This window comes from Chamaea fasciata, unplaced genomic scaffold (genome assembly GCF_029207755.1).
Source record: "Chamaea fasciata isolate MVZ Bird 193981 ecotype frontalis unplaced genomic scaffold, bChaFas1.0.hap1 SCAF_3, whole genome shotgun sequence".
NCBI classification, from domain to species: domain Eukaryota; kingdom Metazoa; phylum Chordata; class Aves; order Passeriformes; family Sylviidae; genus Chamaea; species Chamaea fasciata.
The window spans coordinates 18,936,457-18,963,825 of record NW_027094088.1 but is presented as its reverse complement, the minus strand read 5'-3'; the positions used below and the strand labels follow the sequence as shown (position 1 = coordinate 18,963,825).

Here is a 27,369-nt window from a genome sequence, read left to right as displayed (position 1 = left end):
CTACATGATTTGCATTGGTTTTTAAATTAAGAATGGTATTCAGCAAAACAATTTACAGTGCAGAGTACATCATTAAATAGGTAATGATGGCTCAGAAGTCTATTAGAAAGAAAATCAACAACCTCTCCAAGAAAAAATAAAATGTACCTTTTCCAGCTTCAAGCAATTTCTTAACAGACAGTCTGCCCAAAGGCTCAGTCTGGAGTGATGAAACTCTTTTTGTCCTTTTGGTCACTTTGCTGTGCAGTAGTGTTTGAAGTATCAGGCAATCCTCTAACTGTTTTAGCAGAAGTTTCCAATATTCTGCATCAAGGGAAAGTGCTTCCCAGGATTCCGTGTCTGAACCTACAATTATTTGGGAAAACTAACAGAAGATATGAACTGGTTTAAGTCTGTTCATTTTAAAGCACCACAATTTTGTTAAGAAAAAATGCATAGCATTAAAATTCAAAGCTACATCTCAAGAGTTACTGCATTTTAAAGAATAATTTACTTCAAAGTATGCATTAACTACTATACAAAGATCAGTTAATACCCCACACTGCTCACAAGTTACACAGATCCTTAAATAAAAGCCTAAAGGAATTAAAAGGACCTGAAGGATCATCTTACAGCCCCATTTTTAAGTTCATCCTTAGCTGAAAAATGGGTTAGAATCCCTTAAAAATATTTCGTTTTAAATCCTCCAAATCTTCCCCAAATATATGATTAATCCACCTACATTTTCATTTCCTATCATATTAAAAAATATATATCATGTACCCAGAAATACTGGATCACACCACATGGCAGTTCTGTGCATGATTTTGATAATTCTCATGTTTATCAGCAAACCTCTGCCAGGAAGCCCAAGAATCTTTCCAGATTGGTAGGGGGAAAAAAAGTGGGGGGAAGATACATGGATTTATGGAAGGGGAATTTTGGAGGAAATGAATTAGTTCCTTTTTTTTTTTTTTTTTTTTTTTTTTTTTACCAGAATAGGAAAAAAAAGGGACTAAGAGGGATGTAAGAAAATGATAGTATGTTGCAACACATCAACATCTCTATTTTGCAACACTAACAATTTTGATAAACAGAATTGCAAGAGTTGAGCGTGCAAAAATACTAAAACACTACCTGGTGATCTAGTTAAAATTTATAAGGCAGACATGATTAGGGGGCTGGAGCACCTCTCCTATGAAAACAGGCTGAGAGAGTTGGGATTGGTCAGCCAGAAGGAGAAAAGGCTACAGGGTGCCCTTACTGCAGCTTTCCAGTACCTAAAAGGGGTCTGTGGGAAAGGGACTTTTTACAAGGGAAGTAGTGATAGGACAAGGGGGAATAAAAAGCTTTAAAGATAAATAAGGAGGTTTAGATTGGCTATTAGGAAGAAATTCTTTACTGTGAGGGTGGTAGGCACAGGTTGCCCAGGGAAGTTGTGGATGCCCCTCCCCTGGAAGCGTTCAAGGCCAGGATAATGATGCTCTTGAGCAACCTGGTCTAGTGAGGGGAGCCCCTGCTCAACGCCAGCAGGGGCTGGAATCAGACCATCTTGAAAGTGCCTTCCAAGCCAAACCATGCTCTGGTTCTAGTTACAAGACTGAACATCACCTACACCCCATCTAATCTGCTCAGACATCTGCCTGGGGCTCTTTGGAAATGGAATGCCTTCCATGTTGAATTGCAATGTTCTAAGCAGTTTCACAGCCATAATCCCAACTTGGTAATTTATTGGCATTTATTAATAGAAAACCAAGCCATCCATCATGTAAAGAAGGGAGAGTATCATAGGTACTACAAAAATTTAACGGTATACTTAAAATACTGCAACTATGTTAAAACGGGTTTACCATCTGAAGTTCAGTGGACTTCTCAAATTTATGTGGAAAGTGTGTAGCCTTTGTCAACATCATTTGCTATCGAGAGAGAAACTCAATGTACAGCTTCCATATTTAAATATGTTTAGTAAATAATGCTGACATATCATTAATTCATCTCAGCATAATGTTCTTCAAATCTGAGTGCAAATGTCCAGGCCTGCAGGATGTCCTGCTTGTGCCCAGGCTGGAATGAGGACAAATGCAGAGGATGTTACCGTCACCAGGACAGCTGCACGGAAGCGATACAGTAACCAGAAGAGAAGGAGATGCTAGGTGAGTTACCTTTTGCTCCGTGACGCTGTCGATGATGTGCGCGGTGACAGAGTGTCCCACATGAGCCGACAGCAGGGCAGCCGCGTTGTTCTCGGACTGAACACAGGCCGTGCGCATCTGCTGCCACCAGGGGGACACGGACTGCGTGTCCCACGACTCGTCTATGGCCACTGCAGGCAAAGGGACAGGCGGGTAACAGCTCGGGTCACTGAGCAGCAGTGACCACCACTTGTGAACACAGCTTGTCCATGATCACTCTACGTGATCATTTTCCAGATATTTAGCACAGAGGTTCTGGATTGTAACTCAAGTTTAAAACAGAATGTGAATTACTCATTCTCAAAACTCATTTGTAGCAAACAGACAATAGATCTGAATCACTAGGTAGCAAATCTGTTGCATGCTTAAAAGATCTAAGGGACGTTACACTTCACAGTGCAGACAGATTCATTTGTGATTTCAAGATGCCACACGTATTCAATGCACTCAAGCTGTCTCCCTTCAGGCTACCTTGTGTTCAGAAGCATTAATTTACCCAGAGCAGCAGTAGCTTATTCATGCTTCCTGTTTCAAGCTGATAATGCTGCTCCGTGGTGAAGTAGACAAAAAAGGAACCCGGCACAGAGTTACCCAGAGCAGCTGTATGTGAGGTAGGAGGATCAGCATTTATTCATATGTACAACATATGTACAACCTACCCCAAATCATGGCAAACTGACTTTACAGAGTACTCAAGGAACAAATGCTGCTAAAGTAATAGTAAAGAATGTCTGAGAGCCAGACAGCACAGATTAAAGAGATGAGACTATACATTCAAAAAAATGTGAGGAAAGTGAGCTGGATAGTCATATTCTAGTGCCAAATAGGAGTTGTCAACTTAGAGTGAGAGTGAAAACATGTCATGATTAGTTAGTCCATGAACATGCAGCATTAAGTTTTGCTGCATAATCTGTGAAGGGGGAAAACCCTAAGTGATAACAAAGGCTAGTCAGAGTAGCAGATTTCTAATAATAAGAACACTTGCCTTCAAGTATTTTAAATGCATGTCTCACCTTTCATTTTGCTCAGAAGTGACAGCATAGTGTGAAGGCAACTAACAGAATCTGGTTTGTCCAGAATATCTTTTTCCTTGGAAAGCCATAAATTGAGAAGGAGTGACTGTAAAAAAGAAACAGTATGTACTTGCAACAGTAAAATGAAAGTCTAATATTGTAACACACCTAATGCAAACAGTTCCTCAAACAAGTTTCGTGTCACAGAATAAAAATGTTATATCCATGAATCATTATATTAACATAGAATTAACATAACAACTTAAAAATATACACACAATGCATTCAATGACAGATGTTGAAATTAAATAATACAATCAGTACACTTAATTAGGAAGATATTCTAGAAAACTCCCTTTTGAAGGAGTTGGCATACATTAGGAGTTATTAATATTATAGTTGAAAATTTTACAACACTTTTAGTCCTTAATGAATATTCTAGACATTTCCACTAGAATACCCACATTTTCTACTAGAATTTTTTTTTCTTTTTTTTCTTTGATATCTCTTAATTGGGAAATGCAAATATGAGCAACTAAAGAAGTGAACATGTGGGTATTTGAACACAGACTGAATACAGCAGTAATCCAAAGCTCTACATGCAGAAATTTTCCTTTCAGTGTTTTGTTTTCAAAATACTAAATCAAAGTTTTGAAGTAAGTAATAAACATCTTACCAACAAGGTTTGTGGGCTAAAACCGGCTGATTCCAACGCATGGCACATTTCCTCTGTGGAACTCTCCCCACACAAACACTTCCAGAAGAAAAAGCTGCCTGAAACAAGAATTAGTAGATATTATGAATGGTATCTAAAACCACAATCCCTCTCCTTACACTTAGACAAAAGCCAATCTGTTGATTAGGTCCCAGTGAGTGCAATACAAAAGAACAAGTTACATGCAGGATCACCTGGTGTTCACCTGCCTGCCAGGTTAAACCACAACAGTCTTTTCTGATGCCCAACAAGGGGCACAGAGGGTTGAGATAACGACAGATCTGACCAGAGCATGTTAAAACAAATTTGTCATAAGCATTCATTAGATTACTTTAATAGTCAGCAGTCAGAATGCTGATGGATTTGCTGCCAGATCTGTGTTAAATGATGTGTAAATTGCTGCAAACATTCCCTGTTGTGCTCTATCACCCCCGGGGGTTTGGTTCGGGTTATCACGTGCAGTGTAACTGCTGGCTCATGGCACGATCAGATCTCTGTCGTGACACTGATCTGCGTTTGGCCTCGGCCCTCGGGCGCCGTGCAGTGGGAGCGATTCGCAATTACACCTTTGTTCCTCCAAGGGCCCGTCCAAGGGAAATGCCTTCCTCCATCTCCCACTTCTCCAGCCGAATTACAATCATTCTGCTTAACACTGCTCGGTACAGACTAAGGGAAGAGAAAGCCCCTGGATCTAATGGCAGAGTGACACGCATCGTGGCTACTCCGAGCCCAGCAACAGGCACCATGGCTGAGCTAGAGAGCCAACCTGACACTGAATCACTGACAACTCTACACAAGAAGAAATACTGGAAGTGAAAGTCAGCTCACTCAGTAGGAGGAACAGGAGAAGGAGGTGGATGAGGCAGGGTACTCCAAAGCAGGACCAGCATGAGAGCAGTAGAATGAGGTGGTCATTACTCAGGAAGGAAGGAAGAGGAAGGATTTGTAAACAAGGCAGTAACCAAAAAATCCCTATCCCTGAGGGAGCTGCGAGATATCCATGAAGATTTCAGCCAAAATCCAGGTGAGTACGCTGTCATTCAGCTGTTCTTATGCTGGGATAACAGGGCCAGTAGCCTGAAATGAGAGGGTAAGGAAGCCAAAGAGCTGGGATCCCTTTCTAGGGAAGAGGGCATTGACAACAGAATTGGAAAAGGGGCACAAATCCTCAGCCTCTAAAGGCAGCTCCTCCCAGGTATGAGGGGAAGGAATCCCTTTAAGGAACACATAAGATGTCACCCAGGCAAGTGGACTGATCCAGACTGCACAGAACGGGGTGAAGCCAGCCTTTGGAAAGACTGAAAGATGCAATGGGCTTTTAAAGGCCACATGGAATGAATGTAGTGGGTGCTGGGACATTCAAACATTGGGACAGAGAGGCAGCTAAAGACACTTGGTTGGTCAGCACTATGGGATCTGCCAATCAAACTACCCCAGTCTGCCCAATCACAACCCTACTGTACAACAGAAAGGGATAAAAAAATGCTGGGGAACTGAGTTTATGTTATTCCTGCCTCAGGCAAAAGCAAACGCATTTGTGGAACTGCTTTTGCTAAGGGAGCTGAATGCACTGAAGTCAAGAGGATTTGATTCTGGGTGAGAACAGACAATGATTTGAATTGTATGTTAACTGGTATTTAATATTGTATGGCATCACTACTACAAATGCTATGTGCCATATCAATGGCATTACAATAAAAATTACCCAGATTATTGACAATTTAATTTTGATGAATCTGACAAAGTGCAGTGATGCTATAACATGACAAGCACAGCAATGATGGAACAAGAACTGGTTTCAGCATGCAACAACCCAACACCACACACCACTTCTCTTACCCTAGAGCACTACTATGACAGACGAAGTCCACAGTCATGGACTAAATGAAGTCAGTGGACATTTTAGAGGGACCTTGTTGAAAATTTCAGCTCCACAAATTGGGGGTCCTTGTTATCTCACCTAATGGCCTTGTGCTGCCTCTGGTCAGCTCCCCCATCTCTGAGATTAAAGTCAGTCCTGCCATTAACTCAACTCTTAAGGCGCTGTGACCATGAAAGGAGCAGGAGGGTACAGCTGCTCTGTGAAGTATCCAGTTACCACTGCCCGACTTAGTGGTGTTAAAATATGAATGAACAGTGGTTACATGGCTTCAGGGTAATTGCATCCACAGACGTAGTTAACTTGTATTAATATTCATTCCAGTGTAAAGACTTGCCCTCCAGCTAAAGGTAAGAGTGTAAAAGGAGCAGTTACATACTACTTCAAGGCAAGATTGGTTGCTAAGGCCCTGAAATTAAGGCTAAAATATTTATTCCATCTTAGATTAAAATCAGTCTGTGACAGAGCTCAACAGCTCTTACCTAAAGCCACATATTCTCCATCTTCCATATTTTTCACAGTAATCACATCCTTTTCATATTCCAGATATTGTAAAAACATTTTCACAGACAACACGTCACCCTTCTCATCAGTCAACTGAGTGGTAGTTTGAGTATTTTCTTTCTTGTAATTCTCCAGTAAAGCTTCAAGCCTATGAAAATCTTTTTCTTCAAGACGAAGCAGTTTAGCCAAGTCCTTAAAAGCAAAAGCAAAAAAAACCCACCAAAAACTCATAAGACTTATACAAGCAGATGGTTTTCAAAGCTTAGTCAAAATTTAAAAAGTCAGAAGAGTCAAAATATTCCATTTTGAATATTAAAAATGTCTTTAGGAAGGCCAAAATAATTTCCAAATCAGTTATTCACATTGCTCACATGAAGAGCTTGTCTAGCTTCCTTTTTAAGGACCAGAACAGGTGTAGTTCCCATTTTTAGATTCTGCCCATGGCATAAAAATCATCCATCAAGTAAACAAGCCTATAAAATGCCAGTATGGTTTTGTAAATATATAAGCAGCTTTACAAATTATAGCAAAAGCAAGCCAAATTATGCTGCTATGCAAGCATCAAAATTTTTAACTTCTACATATCCCAAAATACCCCTCCAAAACCAAAGTTAAGAACACACTACATACTTTGAATAAAAGAATGAAAACAGGAGATTATGGGGTTTTTTTCACTTGTATCTCTACTTTATGTGTCTCCTAAAGAATACCAGGTAGATGAATTACCAGACACTTGTATGAAGCTGGAGGGAAGGTATTATAAACAATTACTTCATTAAAAGCTGCAGGCAATTAAAACGGGTAACTTGCTTACTTACTTATTTTATCTGAGGCTTTGAAAACATATTTTTATGCTTAAATCATCACTTGAATTTAAAATACAGATGAATTTTGAATTTACTCACATTATCTGAAGGTGAAGTCTCTTTCTGTATGCTCTGGGAATTTAGTTTGCTAACCAGTTCATAAAGATGTAACAGCTTTAACTTGTTTGCACAGAACAACAGCAGTCCTTCATCCACACACTCCAGCTCTAAGGAGAAATAAAACTACATTTGAACTTGAATATGTAGCCTGGAATAGTGAAACTCACACACAGAACTGGAGGATTTCTGAAACTCACTGTAGTTTTTTGAGGCACTGCTGTTTGCAATGATTACATTCAATTCAGAGCAGCATAAAATAAGAATTATTTTTATAAGAGGTATTAAAGAGAGGTATCAGGCTTGTTTTAAAACTGGAGGTTGACAACGTGGAACTGAACAAAGACAAATTTTTTGTCATCTCCTGGTTTAAGGCCAAACCAGAGACTGTCAAAAATTGAAATACAGTTCCTATTTTCTTTCATCAAGAATAACAAACTATAATATTTTATTCATTCTGACAACACTTTAAGCATATTCCTCTCATCTTGATAACTATTGACATGAATTAAACTTCACCACAGCAAGACACTGCCTTCTGTATTTTTGCAATCTTAGTCTCAGAAATTTCATGTATCTACTGACATTCAAATTCCAGTAACAATTAAAACAAACAATATAGGAAACTTACACCAACAGGTCCAAAAACCACTTTTATTCCAACTTATTAGTCTTAAAAGAAAGCTTTTTTGAGAGATCCTAAAACAACCTTTCTATACAAGAGATTCCTATGAATAAATAATTTTCACCTGAAGCTGCTCCTAAACATGATTTTCACTTACGAACCCCTAAATAGTTCTGATACATTTCTATTAAAATTCTACCAAAAAAGAAAAAAAAAAAAAAAAAAAAAAAAAAAAAAAGAAAAAAAAAAAAAAAAAGAAGAATAACACAGTGTGTCACAGAACCATCTGACCTTGAATTCCCAACCACAGCACTGACAGAGCCCAGGATCTGTTTCATATTATCTTTTACCCACTAGACAGAATCGGAGGAACAAACCACTACTCCTGTGAAATTAGAAGGCTGGAACATCAGTCAAGTTTGTTATATATTGTGACTGTGGGGAAATAATGCTATGTTTGATAAGAGATTAATGATGAAAAAATGCACAATAAACAGACCTTAGGAAAAAAGTTTGTTTATAATCTGTTTATGCTGCTCTGCCAACTTCTCTTCAGAATTAAAAGCCATGTTTCTGCTTTCCTTTGGATGTTTTAGGAGTTCTAACAGAAATGGATAATACTATTGATTTAGAATACCAAGTCAAAATAAGGTAGAGAACTGCATGTGTGAAGGTCTCCTTCTGTGTACTTCTCCTCTATGTACTTCAAGAAAACCACAAAAAAAATCTACCACTGGTAGAAATGAAGGGGAGATTTCTTCTCAAGCATTTGAAACTCCAAGAATGTGTTGTCACATTCTCACTGAGGCAGGAGAAGGGCCACAGCCTTTCCACTGGACAAATGGTTTATTCAGCACTTGCAAACAACAGTGCCAGGGACTTCTCAACTGCTACTGCTAATGTCTCATTTTCTAACAGGGCGGTATGAATCCAGTGATAGCAACAACAACAACAACAACAACAAAAAAAAGCAGCAGACTTATGTTGCTGAGAAATTCCAGCACATGCAAAGGAAGTGGCAGGCACATCCTTCTCCACTCTAATTTTCAACACCCAGCTGGGTCTCTAAAATGGGTCAAGCACAAGCAAAGTTTGTACAATTTACAAAGATATGAACGTATAACTTCAAAGAAACAATCTTGCAGACTTTCAGCAACAAGATTTTGAATTGGAAATGACATTTCCTGACATAAGCTCTGAAATCTCTACCAAAACATAAAATATTTGGTAAACTTCAGCAAAGTTAACCAAAAAAAAAGATGCTAGATGTGGTCACAGCTCAGATTCTCAGTGATAAGGATTTTATGCTTCAAACACATTAAATTTCACAGATCATACCACATTCTCACTGCCTTCTTTGGAGAAAGAATGAATTAAAACATCTACAGGCAAAAGCCTATGAACCTTCTTTCCAAAGGAAGCTTTTCAGGACACAAGTACCCAGACCAGTCATCGTTTGGTTTGGTCTGTTGGGTTTTTTTAAAAAACAAAATGACAAGTTACTAGGCACACAGCAAGCATAGCGAAGCATACTATACACTGCAAGCTATTTGCAGTCTGCATTTAAGAAAGACATGGAAAAGCAAAATCCTGTGATATCTAGCACCAAAACTAAGCAGATCAAGTGTGGTCTTCCTGTGGAACAGAACATTTCTACAACAGTCTCACAGCACTGCAAAGTGCAAATGCCTCTCCATATTTGCAAAATAAACATCCACCTACCCTGTTTTCTTAAATTATCCATTAATGTCTGAGTGATGTTTGTGAGAGATGCAAGTGGCACATGTTCACTTGTCAATATACTTTCCAAAGCCTGTTAAGCAGATATTCAAGAGAATTAAACATTCATTTAATCCCATTGTAAAAACATGCAAGTTTAGCCAACAATACCACAACTTTGACCACAATTTTTCATCTGTATTTCACCTTCACATATAGTGGTGGCATAATTTGTTCCTACAGAAAGGTCTACTCTCTTTTTATTATTCATAGACAATACCTTGGAGAAGTCACAATTTAAAGTTACTTCTAGTAAATATGTTGCAAAAAAACTACCCAGAAAAAAACACACAGAAACCCTAAATAGCTAAACTATTTGCTTCAAGCAATTCTAAGGGAAAAAAAAAAACTTATTTGGAAAGATTTAGCATTCTGATAATGCAGTATTTTTTTCTAATATTAAAGTATACTGTAAATGTTCACCTGTTTTTTTGTAGCAGGATATTTGATATCAAGTATTAACTCCTTTGCTTCAGCTTCAATTAAATCTGCAAACAAAGACAACCACAATTTCAATTCATATTTCTCAAATGCCTTCTGAAGAGCAAGTCAGCCTGCACCACATCTAAGGTGCATATGGGTTCATGACAAAGATGAAGACACTGTTGCAGAAGCTGCCAAAATAAGCTTGAGAAAAATGAAACAAAATAACAGAAACGCCAAGCTACTTAAAAGATCATAGCTCATAGCACATACAGCTGTCAGAATGTACCACAAACATATCTATGGTTGCACACTTGCAACACAGATAATCCAAGAACTCTCTGAAAACACAATCTTTAGAAATTACACAAGGAAACCCACCTGGATCTGAGGTTTTAGCTTTGAGTAAAGCATTTAACTTCTTCACTAGATGCATATCCTTTGCTCGTTCGCTCTTCTTATCACTGAAGGAAAACAATTTTTAATTGCATGAGTGAAGAGAATTAAAAGTAATGATTCAATAAAATTGCATCTTTTAAATTATTTATGCTACTTTAAGGTAACATCCCAATATTGAAAATCATGTTAATCCACACAAACCAATGAGACTATTATAGAGTACTATTCAGCTTGAAAAGGAACACCACAATTGCTGCCTCCAACTGTTTCCAAAAACAATAATGAAATTCATTTACTGATATAGAGCATTAAAAGTCCTTACCTCAGTGATAAATGGAAAGGTACGTGGACAGTTTTTACACTTCCAGAGACTGGATCAACAAGGCAGATCTGGTAAGTCTGGGGCTGCCATCCCTGACTGGTCACATTGTTTAGACCCATTATTTTATAACCAGGATACAACAACCTGAAATCAGAAAAAATTGCCAAAATTAGCAACCTTCCCTGTTCACAAACAAAACAAAGAGGCAACAAGTTTCATGAAGCTAAGGTTTAAGAACTGCTAAACACCTTTACCAGAAAAGACTGTAGAGTGATGAAATATGACGAAGTCCCCACCTCTAAAACAACAAGCTGCATTCAGTGGAAACACTGGGCAGCACAGAAGTGCTTGCCAGCACCGCTAGAACTTTTAGCCCTGGCATAGCCACATACCACTTTATTGCAGCAGCACAACCACCAGGCCTACCTGCTACCTGTTTCTTACCTGCAGTATTTCCCCACATTGAAGGCTCCAACCCGAGGCCCTTGCTGCGTGCTCCACACTTCCAGAATGCCTCTTCTTGGAGCATAGATCACAAGGAACTGAGCTACCCTGCTTGGACCCTGTGCGTTTCCAAAAGGAGAAGAATCCATCTTCTCAGTTTCCCTCTCCTGAAGGTCCTCTACAGTCTGTATCCAACCAACTTCTGCGTCACGATACCCTTTGTAAGAGAAGCAGAAGGTCATTAGTGTGCAGAAATTAACACAGAATTACTGCATCAAGCTGTAATCTTAAGCTTTGTTTTAAATTGTGCAACTCCTGACTCCTGTAAAGAACTCTGGTCCATTGACTTGAACAGGGCCCACCAGAGAGTGGCCAAAGCTCTGGGGAGAAACAAATTCTTCTGAGGAAGATATACAAAAACCCCCAAACTCATCAGGTCAGTACTCTGGACATTACACCAATGCAAGAAATTGAGGAGTCCCTTGTTGAGCAGCCATCATGATGAAATGAGAATCTAACAAGCTGTATGTCTTTTAACTGATTTTTCAAAGTTTATCTTCTCAGCAGAATTAAAGAGGGTACTAGAGCTTATCAAGAGAAAGAACCTTGGAGAATAGAGCTAAAGCTCTTTCAAAAAAATACAAACCAAATAGACCAAATTTTAACTGTAGGCCATACAAATATTCCAGGGATTTACAACAATACCCTTATGGACTTTATATTACACCTGACTTTGGTTTGTAATGAAGCAACGTACTAAAATTCTTGGAATTCTTAGTCTGAACATAAGAGGCCCCAGTGTTTTGAAGAATATTATTTGCTATACTAATATCACTGCCATACCTTTCCACATGCGAACTGCAAGTCCTCTTGTAACATCCAGCAAAATAACCCTCCCAAATTCATCTGTCACTGCTGCCAAGGTGTTACATGGAGAAAGACAAATCCTTTCACCATGGCGCCGGGAGTCGGGAAGTCCAAACCTAAAAAAATAATCATGAAGCAAAGTCATCAGACACATCCTTTTCTTCAGAAGTAGTGAGGTTTTCTTCAAAGGATTAAGATTTCTTTTTTTAAGGTAACAGAAGGTAATGAGTAAAATTAAGTGCAAATCATGAAAAAAGTTCTTGTTCTGTCTACCAAGATACATCATAGCTCTACCTAAGTCCTACTGAAAAAGCAAAGTTCAGAAAGCAGGGTGGTTGCCTTGTCAGGCACTGTCAGGCAATGATTGCACAGTAACAATGAACCCACACACTGCAAGGGAAAGATGAGTAATTATTTTCCAGAATAATAAACTGAAATGAAACAAAGCTTAGAACAAATGACCTACAAACTACCATTACTGCTTAAAGCCACATGTTCATCAATTATACACCTTTCAAAATAATTTAAATAATTAAAACCATAAGACATCCAAAGCAAATGAGAGTGAAAAAAAACCAACTTACCTCACTGCCAATGGGGTTGCAGGTTCCACTTTTGGCTTCTGTTTTTGGACAGGTTCTTCTTCATGTTTACTCTTCCAACCAAGCCAGCCACTTGCAACAGAAGAACATAACAAGAATTACACTAAGGGTTCTAAAAATATTCAAAATATTATCCAGCTACTACTAAAAAAAAAAAAAAAAAAAAAAAAAAGAATTTTTTAAAATTTTATTACCTGGCAGCATTAAATAATGCTGAAGTCAGTTTGCTTGCAACTGCTAAGGCAACATGAGACAACAGTGGCTGTGAGCTACCCTGAAATACAGGAATAAAGTGTTTAGGAAGTCAAGAAATAGTCAGCTGTGAACCACCGTGAAATGAAGGAACAAAGCCTTTTGAAAACCAAGAAATAGTTCTTACACTGAACTCAATTGCAGAATTGTTTTTCAGGCCTCCTATGGACTTCCAGTTCAGAAAGCCTAACTTTAAAACTGCAAAATTTTAATTCACTGCCCCCAGAAAAGCTATTCTGACACCTCTTTACCATTTCAAAATCCTCCTGCAGTCACTGGTAGCCTAGTATGTTTGTCTGCAACAGAAGTTATAAAAACCCTGTGTACGACCTATCACAGAGAGCTGGCTGGTGCATGGTGTTGGCAACCTTGCAAATATCAGCATAAGCAGTTTTTTCACAAACCTACTGGAAAGCAAGTACAAAAACCAAAACTCCAATTCTAGCATTTTCGATGAACTTTTGATCCTGGTATTGACAACATACACATAGGGTCTGACTGTACAGACACAGCTACACTGACATCCTTTTCCTCCCATACAACAGAAGATGATGTAAATATGCTACAGTTAAGCATAAATTGCAGTTTTCTCCTACGAGAAATCACTACAACGTACTCAGGTCATGTGTACAACATCAAAGGCCAAAGACCTCCAAAAATCCGTAGGATGCATGTTTACACAATAGCAACATAATTTTTCAAAAACATTAGTTGGCAATAAATTAACATATTTGAAAAAATTACTTATCACATTCAATTTAAGATAGAAAATAAAATTTCTCATTAGCAGGAACCCAGGCCAGACATTACTATCACATTCACTCCAAACCATTCCAGTTCCAGAAGATCAAGAAGGGCAAACATCAACATAAAAAGAAGACAAGAACACTTCAGAAATACTCATGCAGAAAAAAAGAAAGATTAATTATTCAAAGTTACATCAAGTCAGCTTTGTAGTACATACCTCTAGGGCAAAAAAGAACCCAGTGAAAGGATTGGCTCCAACAGTAATATACTGGGACATGGCAGGTGGACTGTTTTTTATAGCTGCATTATATCCTCCTATATTGGAGGCAGTCTTCATTTGATCAAAAGGACACAGTGTCATGATGCCTAACAAAAACATTAAAGTGAATGTCTTACACATTCAGAACAGAGGCATGCAATTGCTCTAAAAGCATAAATATATTCCTGCCTTCTTGACTGACTAGCCAGCATTCAGGGAGAAGGGAAGAGGAACAGCTTTAACCACAGAAATGCCAAACATGGCAGAAATAACCTAATGGACTTGGGTTAATTTTAAAGCACATCTAGTTAGTTCAGAAGAAAAAAAGTTCAGCAGAGTTCAGCAGCAAAAATACACACACCAAACTCACCTCACCTGCCCTGATAGCAGCCTTCTGACCTCTTAGCTGATTTTGTAGGAAGGGTGAAAGAGAAACTAAGCTTACTGTCTATCAGATATGCCTCTCCAACAAAAACTGAGGTTTCTGCAAATTCCTGAAGGGTGAAAGTCTTTGACAGCCTATGAGTCAATCTGTCCTTTTTGGAAAGGAACCATCTCAAATTTAATTTTCCCTATGTGCAAGACTCAGGAAAGACCCACACCAGTCTTAACCTACCCGCCTACAGTTCTTTCACCTGACAGAAATAAATAACTGCATCTGATCTGGTCTCTCTCAGCTGTTTCTTACCAAGCAACAAAGAACAAGACAGTTACAGCTGTAAGAGGGAAGACTCAGTCAGACTAGAGAAGAAAGTAAGTTATATTTTTGATAGTGGTTAATGAGATCATTCACTATAACAGCCTTCTTTCACTATGTATTTCTATCCAACCAGTATCACTAAGTGCTCTCAACCCAAAATTAACTGCACAAAAACATTAATTTCATTTTTAAAAATACTTGAAATTAAACAGAAATACTTACCAATACTAGCATGATCAACGATCGTATCCACATCTTGCAAACCCCATTTTTTATAAGCTAATGGTGGAGGCTGAACATTCTCATTGCCAGATGCTGCAGCTGACAAAAGTCAATAAAGCACAAAAAAATTTCTACTGAGTCAAAGAAAAAGGAATAGCATAACAGAGAGGGAAAAAAACCCCACCTGATGCAATCTGAAGCCACAAATAACCTAGTTTTAAGTTAACATGCATTGAAAATATGGTAAAATCACCTTCTGAAATACTTAATATCATCAAATTAAAACATTTTAAAAAATTAACTGAATAGAACTGTACATGATATTCCATCACAAATACATTTTGTACTTGCACAGAGTGTATTCGCTAGCTATTGTGACATAATATTCTGTACAATTTTAAAAAGCTACTGCAAGTGATTTCTGTGGTTTGGGCATGTTTAAGTGGAAACTTCTGCACCCAAGTACTTGCTAAGTCAGCACCCTCACTAGATATGTAACACAGGGAGGTAAGAACAGTGGTAAGACTAAATCAGTGAGTGACACTTCCAAAATATCTGTTACCCCAAATATAGATGATTAAGAATGAAGAAAGATACAGCACTCCAGCTGCAGATATTGCAACAGACTGAGTCCTTCTTAATACCATCCTTGTGCCATCAATCACACAGTACTGTCACATAATTCTCCTCTACCCCCTGGACACTGAAACTTGTTTCCAAACTAGAAGCTGAGCTTGTTTCCAAATTAGTGTATGAACAGGCACTATACTAAAGGAACAGGATCAAAGTCTGCACAATCAAACAAGGTATGAAAAGCTCTTAGACATGAGCACAAAGAGCAGTGACCACCACTCTCACATCACAGCATTATCACTTCCCATAAAGTCTTTATTGGGAAGAAGAACATTCCACTGACAGGGACATGCTAAGAAGCACCTTAGCAGTATGCAGTGGCTTAATGCCAGTGGGCAGCCGATCACCACACAGCAGTTCACTCACTCCTGGCAGGATGGGGAAGAGAGTCAGAAGAGCAAAAGTGAGAACACTTGTGGGTTGAGATAAAGACAGCATGCAAACAAAGCAAAATAATGAATTTTCTACACTACTTCACATCAGCAGGCAGGTATTTAGCTACTTCCAGGAATGCAGGGCTTTATCACATGTAGCAGTTACTTGGGAAATCAAATGCCGTAACTCTGAAGGTCCCTCCTACTTCCTTTTCCCAGTTTTTATTTCCAGGAGTATCATCATACAGCACAGGATATCTCCTTGGTCAGTTGGGGTCAGCTGTCCCAGCTGTGTCCCTCCCAATTTCTGGGAACCCCAGCCTGCTCACTGTGAGGGCAGTGTGAAAAACAAAAAAAGCCTTGACACTGAGTAAGCACTGTTCCACAGCAGCTAAAACATCAGCATGCTATCAGTGCTGTTTTCATCACAAATCCAAAACACAGCCCCATACCAGCTACTTGAAAAAACCAAAACCAGTGTACAGTATTACAGTGAGTATACAGAAGACAGTCAATACTACTTCAAGAACTTGGGCTCTGAGAACATTTTCTGTAAAGGAAGAAGTGTTCCTGAATGCAGTAGGTGTCAATACATCGATGAACAAGCAAGGAAGATCTAAATTGCACCCTGATTTTATATTTAATCTAAATAAATGTCCTAAAAAATAAAGAACTATTAACAGACTGAAAAAAAAAAATTTCCCCTCACACATACCTCTTGCTACCTGATTGCGACACGCACGAAGGGACTGGAAGAGGCTGAAGCCATCAATTGTCACTATTGCTGCTGGGTACAAGATACTTAGTTCCTCATTCTGGGGAAAAAATGAGAAGGAGACAAAAAATAGATCACTGCTACTGCTAGAACAGCTTACTTTCTGTCTTTCTATACTATTAACTACACAAAGATGACGATTACATCAAGAGAGTTAATATCAAACAAGCCACAGGCAACAGATTAAGGCAAAATCACAAAAATTCAGTACTAAACTGTCCCAAAAATTATTTTAGCCACATAGTTTTATATTTTTATCTTCTTTAAATAACTTCTTTGTTTGCTTAATATATTTTATGGCTTAGGAAGAAAATACATAAGTTACAGCAGCTTTGGAAGGCAACAGAAAAACAGGTTCATCTAGAATGTATGTATCACGGTTCTAGGAAGCCTAATTCTGAAACAGGATTAATGCCTGCCTGAATTACCACTTGGGCACATAAATGCCAATCTGGTGATACAAATTTAAGACTCAAATTCCTTAATGTTTCTGTATTTCAAAACTGATCCCAAAAATGTCACACTAAATCACATGAGTATTTGTACAAAGAAAACTTGGAAATTTCTGTGATTTTACTCATTTTTCACATAAAGCTTGTCAATTCAACCAAAAAGCAAGGAAAGATGCCTTCTTTGCGAAATAGTCTGAGTTCTGCAGAGCCGTGAGTTCCACAGGAAATACTCATAATGACACACAGGTTCCTAGTCCTATAAATATTCTTTTCATTTTCAGCCATCTTCTCTGTGAAATAATTAAGTTCTTATGAATGAGTATGAATAGCTCTTGGCACGTGTCAAGTTACATTTTCTCCCTTCATCAATGCATTATCATGTTTTTTACACATAAACGAATAAACAGAAAATGAATGAAGTACTCATTTGCAAACAGAGAAAAACAGAACAAATCTATAGAGCTAATATTCCAAAAGATATTCTGAATCCTCAAACTATACAGGCATGAATACATCTAGAACAAGAAATCAAGGGTCTCTTGTTCTAAGGAATCGTTCATCCCACCAAAAACTGGTAAAGGACACAGAGGATTCACAGAGAAGACTCCCTTCCATACCCCATAACACTGGCACTTCGCTTTTGAAATAATCTGACAAAACCTGTTCTGTGACACCAGGATGCCTGGGAATTTCATAGGTTCTGCACTTTAGCTGTAGGACAGGATCTTCATTCAAAAGCTGTGCAAGAAGCAGTACTCCACTCTAGAAGAAAAAGGATAAGCATGAATATTTCTGCCCCTTTTCCTAGGGAAGACAAAAGCACCCAGATGTTTCTGCCAAGAGCTCCCTTGTCCTGCCCTGCTGAGAAACGCACCTCGGTGTAAAACCGAACGTAGCCGGACGTGAAGCCAACCACGATGCACGTCCAGTCAGGGCGGCCTGTGGAGCTCCTGTTCCACAAAGATACACTCAAGTTAAAAACAAATCCCATTCCAAGACAGAGACATAGAAAAGTGTCATGGAAGGACATCAGTGATCATACACATCCTTACCTCTTCTGACTTGCCAGCGGAATACACAAAACGCTGCTCACACATTCACTAGAAACAGAAACACAGAATTAGTGGTTTGCTGTTGTGAAATTCTACTCCACGCAGGAGATGTTGCCATGTCAGCACTTTCAAAGTTTTAATAATTTATTAACGCAGTACACCATATATCAAATTCACAGTAAGAACCAAAAAAAGTCCCTTCATTTTAAAGACATTTTCAATTACTAGTTCAAGAGTGCCCAAACAGACTTTTTGTACTTTGTTAATGCTATCTTTCATAAATCACAGACTGATTATTCTGTCAGTACTGTTCAGCAGATTCAAGTTAAATTTCATGTGCCTAAAGGTAAATTATTTCTTCTGATCTATAATGATATGCCATGAACAACCACTTTTTTAAAAAAGAAAAAAAGAGCCAACTGAACCACACACATCAAAATAAATTTTTGAAATGTGCAATTAGGTAGACTTTATATCCACTGCCTTTCAGTGCCTTATAATTTGAGAGCATTTGAATATGGTCTTCCCAGTTAATGCAATAACTGAGCATGCTCAATGACAGGCAAAGCATACAGAAGGCAAGCAGATGAGCAGGCCTCAATATCTCAGAAGTTATTTAACTGTTACCATGATACAAAGTTTTACACTGTCTGGGGAAACAGAAGCAGTGCAAGGTTTTATGAGACAGCACAGAATTCAAGATGACATCCCAAACATCACTCAAAGCATAAATGCCAGCTGTACTGTTTATTATTTACATTTCAGGTCACCTCCATTTCCCAGGGTAGACAATCAGAGAAGGAAAGCTTTCTAAATGCAAGGTTGAGACGAGTTGCAACTTCATTACATCCTTAAAGCAACATTAAATATCTCAGTGACATCTCATCTTCCAATAGCAAAGCTTAGCCACCACAAAACATTCTCAGTTGAATGCAATTTTGGGGAAAGAAAAAAAATTTTAAAAATAATGACCAAAAACAGTCAAGTCTTTTGACAACCTGGCAGTAATTAACTTATTAACACCTCCACAGAATAATAAATCAAAATATCAAAAGTGCCCCTACCTAAACAGAGCTACCTGTTTCATAGGATAGCATCCCTCTGGGCTGTAACAATAGTAAGAAACAAATCCTCAAACAGAATTTCTCTTTTCTTTTTTTAAACAAAAGATGTCAGGGTAATTACAAATGCATGGCAACAGCAGTTTTATAGAAGGATTATGACTTTTACAGATTGGAGAGAAGCTGATGAAGCCAACACCTCCTGCAGCAAACAGAAGGTTGAAGGCAATAGGGAGCATGTTCAAAGGCAGACAGCAACTCCAGGCTGCAAATGTAACAGCAAAGTGCAAAATTTTATTCCATATGGGAGATTCAAAAAAGCATCTGTCTGGTTATTTGAAGACAGATGAAGCAAAAAATATTGCATAAATACCAAATGTATGACCAAAGCAATTTTTCCAAGTCCCTAAGTGACTTAGAGCCCAAACCCATATTTTGATCAGAGAGATGACTTTATGCTTATTTGAATGAGGTTTTGAAAATGAAGAGTATTTCTAGAACAACTTCATACATTTCCAATTGCAACATTCCCTAAGAAAATTTCATCTCCACTATAAAAGATTTTTCAAGAGTACTTATTTTATTTCCCTCTAGATCAAGAACTTATAAAAAGCATGTCTAAATTACACCCAAATACACTGATTTTCAGAGAACTATTCTTTTAATTTGTAAGAACTTGTTCTGTGATACCACACAATGCATAGGAGTGAGCTTTGCAGATACTGTTTCTCATCATCCGTGTTACTCTATTTGTTTCCAACATTAATATACATAAAACCATGAATACACTCAGATGAAAGGAAAGAGTACAAGTAAAAAGCAGGTTATTAATTGTCTAATATGAAAATAACATCTTAAATCACAGCTGCATTTCAACACCTACCCTTCTTCAACATTCAGAGAGCCACTCCAGCCAACAGCATAGTGCATTTCCTCCTTTCCCTTGTCACTGTGCTTCCATTTAGCTGCCATGAACAATAAAGACACCATCTATAAAACTCCAATGTTTTGCATCTCACAAATGTAGTTCTAGTTCTCATTTTTCTCTTTGGTACAATACATCCTACCACACTCAGATTAAGTGCCAAGTACAAACCTTGAAGATCATAAAAATAAAAAGATCTTCTTAGTGGCTTTTCTAAAGGACTCACATGTTTCCTTAGAAATTTACATGGAATAAGACACTAAAATTTTTTAATACCTGGTTTAGTTTAAAAATACTTATACAGTAAACCGCTGAATTTTAAAAGGTTCAATTCAGGAAATAGAGATCCTTAGGAAAGAAGCAGTAAGCAAGGAAGGCAAGTACTAAGCAAGGAAAAACTTCTGGGAACACTACTGAACATGAGCTATAATGAATAGAAAATTTTAATTTTAACTGCCAAGAAGAACCTAAGTACCCCACATTAAATCTGACAATCTTTCAACATTACATCATAATTCAAGGTTAGAAGACACCATACTTTGTTATTCACAGGGTGCTGTTACAGCTGGCATTTCATTATTGAATCATCTCCCACGTGTCAATGGATAACCAAAACTGTTGTGTGCCATTTGTCTGGCACCTAAAACCTGAGGCACAGGGACACTTTCATCCAGTGTGGGACAGTTGTCACTGTGCAGTTCATCAGAGTCAGCTCTCCAGCAAGTGATTTAAATCACTTCTTTATGCTTGATCCAATAAGAACTTTGTGAGAAGTACTGCTGCTTTTCCAGTTTTGATGGCAAATTAGCAACTGGTCTAGAGCTGGTTTGGAACACACAGCTTTGCAGGGAATGATAAAGCAGTATGTCAGCTCAATACAATCTGCCCAGTTATGAAAATCTGAGTTTCAACACTGTGATTTTTTGGTTTAAAATGCCATAGTAGTCCCCATATCAGGATATTTCCTTTCATCTTCCTCACATGTCACCCACTGCAGCCATCAGAAGACCAGAATCCCAAACAACAGCACATCTATAAACAGCAGCTGGCTGAGCAGTGTTCATATGTTAAAAAGTTCCCAGAGCCCTACTTCAGAGTAAAATACAAAGCCACCCATTGTTCAAGATGGTATTCATCCATTATTCAAGAATTTTCTATCAAAGGTGGAATTTCAAGAAAAATTCACATTAATACCCCTTTCCCAGAGTGATACTGGCTCAGGTTATTTTTTAAAGGAAAAGAAAACTAAGATCAAGCATTTCTTAATGGCTAAAACCAACACAAAACTTTTAATTTTCTTACTGAGAAAAATTAATGTCAATATCTCTGAGAATTTTAAAACAACTGTATGCTTTTTATGTGACAAAATAGTTTCCACAGGTCAATGCATAGCTGGCTGAGAAGTAAAGACAAAGCAACTTACTTGACAAGCAGCACCGAGAAAATGCATGATGTGTACTATAAAACACTTCAAAATTCTTGAAGGTATGACTTGGGAGACAAACAGAAGGGAGTGGGGCAAACAAATCTTGTTTTGGTTACTGTAAAGTGTCCTGGCATAAACAGTCAGTGGAACGGATACTCACGCACTAAGAAGACTGCTTTCTGCTCATTAGCTATCACCATCAGGTCATTGGTTGGTGACAAGGACAACACACAGTCCTGAAGCCAGTAATTTCGCTGGTTCTTGGAATTAGATTCCTCTTCTTCCTACAGGTAAAGCTTTAGTCAATGTATGCAACAATTTGCAGGTGCAGCAGAACTTGCAAGACTGATGAGAACAATCTGGCTTGCCCTCCACGGCAGCTCTGAATGGAGTTTTTATTACTGACCACATCACTGCAGCTCCAACTTGCATGAAAAGCCCTGAGAAAAGCATCAGCTTTGCACTAATTCTGTGTGTTTACAAAACAGAAAACAAAGAAGTACTCATCACTAGCTCGACTCAAAATCATCTTCTTTAAAGAGACACTAGGAGAATGAGATTTAAAGTTTTAAAATAATTGACTAGAGAGTGGAGAGAATCTCTTTAGTTATTCCCATTACAATCCATACTCAAAATGAAGAATTTATCCACGCTCAATGACCAGCATTAAGCAAATACGTGCACATATGAAGAAGGTAACTAAGCTGGTATTCACATGGCAACAGGTATCAGGTACCTTTCCACACAGTAACTTCACAATGAAACAATTGCAAACTAAATGGTGCCAAGTTTTAGGGTATAAAGATAGGTAAGTAAAAATCTAGATACCATCCTCATGTATAAGAGGAAAAAAAAAAATCACATACTTTTCCCTTGGGGCAACAAGCCAAATATTTTATTGTGGCACAGACAATAGCTCCTGCTAATCATAGTTCAAAGTCAGGAAGTAACAGCCTTTGAGTGAGGTGCTGCAAGGTCTCAGAGTTGATACTTCCAGTTAGTTAAATCCATCCTCTTATCCAATCACAGCAACACACATTCCCTTGCCCACAGACTCCATTTCCACTTCCATGTCTAACCCTACATCCTCTTCACTCTCCAGAATATTACTCCATCTTCTAATATCTCAAAGCAGCTATGTACAAATAACCCAACAACTGCAGTGTGATCATTTTCTGATTCATTCTATTTATTCTGTTACAGTAAAGTTGCATCCACTTGCAAATCTGCCCATTTACTCCCAGCAGAAAAATAAACACCAAACTGTTGGAAGATTTTGCATATCATGCTCTTAATCAGCTACTAATTGTATTTATTTCCTTGCATAAGTTTGTACCATAAATATGGTCACTGTGCACACAGAAATACGCTGTGTATCACTGATAAAGTCCACATTAGCACACTGCAAACATTGTAACGTACTGTTGTCCACACAACCTCCTGGTTTCTGTAAGAGAACGTATTTTCATGTGATTTTGTCTGCTGATGGATGACATTCTTCAGCAACAATTTTTCCCTATTTACTGGCATTTTTCAAGACTTTACAAAAGGCAATGAAGTTATCTGAGATACTCGTGATAATTTTAACTCCTCATAACAGAGATAAATGTGTCATGTGCAAAACCACATAAGCAAAAACAAAAAAAAAAGTCTTGTAATAATTTTTAATGTCATGATTTTCAGACTGAGGAAAAAAACAGAAATAAAGGCTTGTCAAAAGAGCAAAAGGAGTTACAACAGTATTTCAGACAGAAAATATAAAATTATTTGTAAGCATGAACAAAGAACTTGAAATACAAAGACATAAAACATGACCATCTCATACTAGCTACAAAAATAAGCCAAGGGTTAAAACAGAAAAAGCATTGAACTTACCAAAACAAAGTTAAACGTGAAAGACAGAATGTTTAAAATCTGCATTTAAGAAGAGACATCATCATTCTGACAAAACAACTAATCATATCCATAAAAGGACATCTTATAAAGAAACCAGAACTTTTTCTTTTATTTTCAATGCCTTCTCAGAAATTACCACATTCCACGAAATAGATACTGGTCCAGGGCACAAGTAATTCCAAGAACCAATTTATTTTTTGCCAACTATAATGCAAATCAAGAGTTAAAAGCTTTAACAAGGGAATTGATTGTTATATTTTGCTAATGATTCTCACCTCTGTGCTAGACCCACACACTCATTTTGCTGTGTGTGCAGACACACAGACTCCTGTATTTATAAACTCCTACACAGAACAACCTCTTCGCTGTGTATGACAGCAAGCCCTTTCTGAAGTTTGGCCTGGAATCACTGGTAACTTTAGAAGAAAACATGCAAGTAGAGGATGCAAGAAGGATGTGAACCATCAGGCAGAAAAGGGTGACATTTTAAGGAAAAGAGTGAAAAAATGAACTATTTCAATTTAGAAATGCTTGCTGGTTCTACCAAATTACAATAAAAGTAGAAAACCAAGTATGTGTTCCACTCATTCAGCAAGTCATAAACATTACAGAACATCTAACACAGCTGTGGCCTGAGAAACACGCTCATTTCATGACAATTATAGTGGAGTTGAGTGTGACCATCCTATTTAAAAGGTTTTCTACCCCGTCATTCCTGACAGCATCAGTGATTCATCCCTGGGAGACACCAAGCTCATTTCAATTTGTCTGTCACCTCAGCTGAAAAATCTGTTTCTCTGCTGAACAGTCACAAGGATACTGTCCAACAACTTGGGCAAACTTCCTACACACTGAGAAAAAGAGTGCAGATAAGGGGTTTGTTAGCAAGGTGAGGTCTTATAGGGAATTGATCAAGTAATTCTATTGAAATGATTCATCCAGCTGCACAAGCAGCCTCCCTGACAACTCATCAGGTCAGCTGGCAGGCTCAGCCTTACCAACAATTAACAGGGCAGCCCTGCTACTCTCAGTTGAATGAGTTGTGCAGAGGATTGTTTTTCCCCCTTTAAACTGTGCTGTTCCATCCCACACAAGCAGCTTAAACCCCACTGTAACACCATCCACACACCACAACATAAAAGGAGCACTAGTGATACTTAGGAAGATGCCTATGCCAGTAATTCATTATTCAGGATTTTTTGATTTATATTAATTAATGATCATTATAACTTCACTGCCATGCCCTGCTGTTTCCGACTAGCTACAGGACAAAAAGGATGCCCCCCAGGTGCAGCAGCACAGGAAGATGTATGTGTACTTTGGTGAGAAAAGCCCTACAGAACACAAGAATATGTGCAATTATCACAATATGAAACAAGTTATATTTAGAAAAAACTACTGGAGCAAGGGACAAATAAGCAATCACATTTAAAACACAGGTCAAGACCTTTCTTGCCCAGGTGACAGTTATACAGGAGGGAAAAAACCAAAACACCACACACAAAAACTAGTGGAAAAGTCTTCTGTAATAGGGAAGTTAGAGGTAGATGCATAGACAGATGCATAGACAGACAGATGAACTTACAGGTTCTTGTAATTCTGCTTCATCCCAGGCTCCCCAGCCACCATCTTCCCAGCTTGTTGATTTGCCTGATGGAAGTGAAGAAAGACATGTCACAGGAATACAAGCACAGGCAACAAAATAAGCATCTTCTTTTCCCTACTAATGTGTTACAACTTTTCTATGACAGATACTAAAGGAGTTCTACTGAAAGAACCCTGAAGTGTCTTATTTTTCTGTATTTTATTTACTTCCATTTCTGACACTACGGAGGAGTATTAACAGAAGGTGTATCTACACACAAAAGGGAACAAAGGCACATAAAAATTCATCTGTGACCACAAAACATCTGAGCACAGGCTAATGCAGATCCCACCAGCAAAGCAAAAGCTGAAGGTTTGGCCTCTGAGAAAAAAAAAAAAAAAAGAGCACAAGGACCTTGGTCATTCACATCTTTGCAAGACAACAGAGAGGAAAATTAATGAGACACTGATCAGTTTCAATTATGTCATTCAGAAACCTCAGAGCAACCACAAGCTCCTAAAATACCTCAAACACATGAGAAAACAGAGATCCATAGAGACTGGCCTATTTCTTTAGTTGTAAGAGTGAATGTGGAAGTTCTTTTTTTCACCTAAAAATGCATAACTTGAAAGTAATTGAAAAGTCACAGGCATTTAATAGTAGCAGATGTACAATTCACAGACACTACCACCACTGGGACCCTCAATAAATCAATAAACATCATTGTAGTTTAGTAGAAAAGCCAAGGAGTGACTTCCATACAAGCACGTACTAGACTGAAATCTGAAGTAGTAACATCAGTAAGACTTAAAGAGTTTTCCAAGGATTTCTTTCAAGTTTTTTTCCATTAACTGCTGTCATGTCAAATTTGACCTTAAGAAGTTTAAACATAATGTCTCAAAAGAGTTCAAATTTAGTTTTAAGCAAGCAAGATTCTGTCATTTTGGATGGTCAAATATTACAGACAAGAAGTTTTATATCAAGAACAATTTCATTTGGTCTAAAAACTCGTAGTTCTGTTACCACCAAGCAAAGAAAACAAAACAGAAACCTGTAATTCCTGTTTAGTTAGATTTTTCTAACTAAAAACTAACTTTTTCTAACTTCTCTATGGCTAATAAACACAAAAACCTTTGAAAAAATATTTTCATTTACGACAAACTTTTCTCCAATGCTGTCAAGAAGGTATTTTAGGAGAATCTGGAAAACAAAATGCCCACTCCATTTTACCACTGTAAAATGGAAAGGTCTACACCATCTGCAAAATGGGCAAGTCAAGTCAAGCAGTTTTACTGCATCATCATCAATGCAGATATAACTGCACAGTTATTTCAGACATCACTACATAAGCAACAAGCTTCCACGGGTCACAGCCTCATCTCGTATTTGAGGTTGAAAATTTTTGCAGTGTACAAACATATAAAGGAAAATTATGGCAAATACTGTTGAGTACAGTAACCACAAGAAGAAAACAGTAGCTAACTTCCATATTTAGATTAAGATTCATTATTATTATTATTCTAGATCAAGATATATTATTTTAGATTAAGATTAATTAAGATTAGCTAATAAAACTCTACTTCTGCTTCCATTTTATTATCTCAAAAGATTAAAAAAAATCTCCTTCCTATAAAATTCATGGAGGAAAGAAATCTGTCCATGTGCCAAGGGCCAGAGAGAAACAGGACTGTATCTAAGAAGTAGAGGTGGGGCCAATGCCTTCCCTGCAGCACAGAGCAGACCAACCTTCCCAAGAAACCTCAGCCACTTCAGTTCTGAGACTGAACACCCACACCATAAAACTGCAGCTGTGAGGATGCTTGCTGCCTCTGTGAATAGCCACAATTTCATGGTACTTGTCATCATGCTGGAATGATACTAGACAAATGAAAAAAGATGGGTACATGATGTAATGGTGAGTCACCATTCCACTGACGAAAATGCAGAGATTTTTTGGAAGTGTGGCCTGCTCTGCAAAGCCAGCACCTTCCCCAGCTGACAAGGGTTTACAAAGCCTGCTCCTTCATATTCATCCTCCACACTGGACAGATCATCCCAGGATGTGCCACCATATGTATTTATAAAGGGCTGCATCCATCTTGCCTTTCTTCCACACATTGCTTCTATTTTTAAGAAGAAATGAAATTTAAATTGTTTTGTTATTCACATCATTCTTATCATTCAGACGTTTCACCTGTGCAATGAACAGTAAAACAAGGCATTAAACAACAGCAAGCAACCCCTGAACAGTGGACAGAGGAGACACTGTCACAGAGTAACTCAAAGCACCAGTTCTTCACCAAAGAATTCTAAAGTATTCCATGGAGGCTGCCAGCTTGCACAG

At 38.1% G+C, this 27,369-nt stretch overlaps 1 protein-coding gene across 3 annotated transcripts in view; it reads right to left on the bottom strand.

Moving 5' to 3' along the window:
- Positions 1 to 27,369, bottom strand: part of RAB3GAP2 (RAB3 GTPase activating non-catalytic protein subunit 2) — a 44,033-nt gene that overhangs the window by 10,002 nt on the left and 6,662 nt on the right. The window contains exons 2-24 of one of the 3 annotated variants that reach the window (XM_066178228.1): positions 25,026 to 25,090; positions 21,705 to 21,828; positions 20,077 to 20,158; positions 18,133 to 18,180; positions 17,955 to 18,030; positions 17,741 to 17,842; positions 16,569 to 16,668; positions 14,847 to 14,945; positions 13,883 to 14,031; positions 12,861 to 12,940; positions 12,649 to 12,738; positions 12,041 to 12,180; positions 11,198 to 11,414; positions 10,754 to 10,897; positions 10,414 to 10,496; positions 10,033 to 10,097; positions 9,553 to 9,643; positions 7,188 to 7,315; positions 6,261 to 6,474; positions 3,861 to 3,958; positions 3,185 to 3,290; positions 2,142 to 2,302; positions 148 to 364 (exon numbers count right to left, since the gene is read on the bottom strand). In XM_066178228.1, coding sequence (XP_066034325.1) covers positions 148 to 364; positions 2,142 to 2,302; positions 3,185 to 3,290; positions 3,861 to 3,958; positions 6,261 to 6,474; positions 7,188 to 7,315; positions 9,553 to 9,643; positions 10,033 to 10,097; positions 10,414 to 10,496; positions 10,754 to 10,897; positions 11,198 to 11,414; positions 12,041 to 12,180; positions 12,649 to 12,738; positions 12,861 to 12,940; positions 13,883 to 14,031; positions 14,847 to 14,945; positions 16,569 to 16,668; positions 17,741 to 17,842; positions 17,955 to 18,030; positions 18,133 to 18,180; positions 20,077 to 20,158; positions 21,705 to 21,828; positions 25,026 to 25,090 — 2,679 coding nt within the window. Of the gene's footprint in view, positions 1 to 147; positions 365 to 2,141; positions 2,303 to 3,184; positions 3,291 to 3,860; positions 3,959 to 6,260; positions 6,475 to 7,187; positions 7,316 to 9,552; positions 9,644 to 10,032; positions 10,098 to 10,413; positions 10,497 to 10,753; positions 10,898 to 11,197; positions 11,415 to 12,040; positions 12,181 to 12,648; positions 12,739 to 12,860; positions 12,941 to 13,882; positions 14,032 to 14,846; positions 14,946 to 16,568; positions 16,669 to 17,697; positions 17,843 to 17,954; positions 18,031 to 18,132; positions 18,181 to 20,076; positions 20,159 to 21,704; positions 21,829 to 25,025; positions 25,091 to 27,369 lie in introns of those variants that run through there. The other 2 variants (XM_066178229.1, XM_066178230.1) reach the window with 2 other exon arrangements.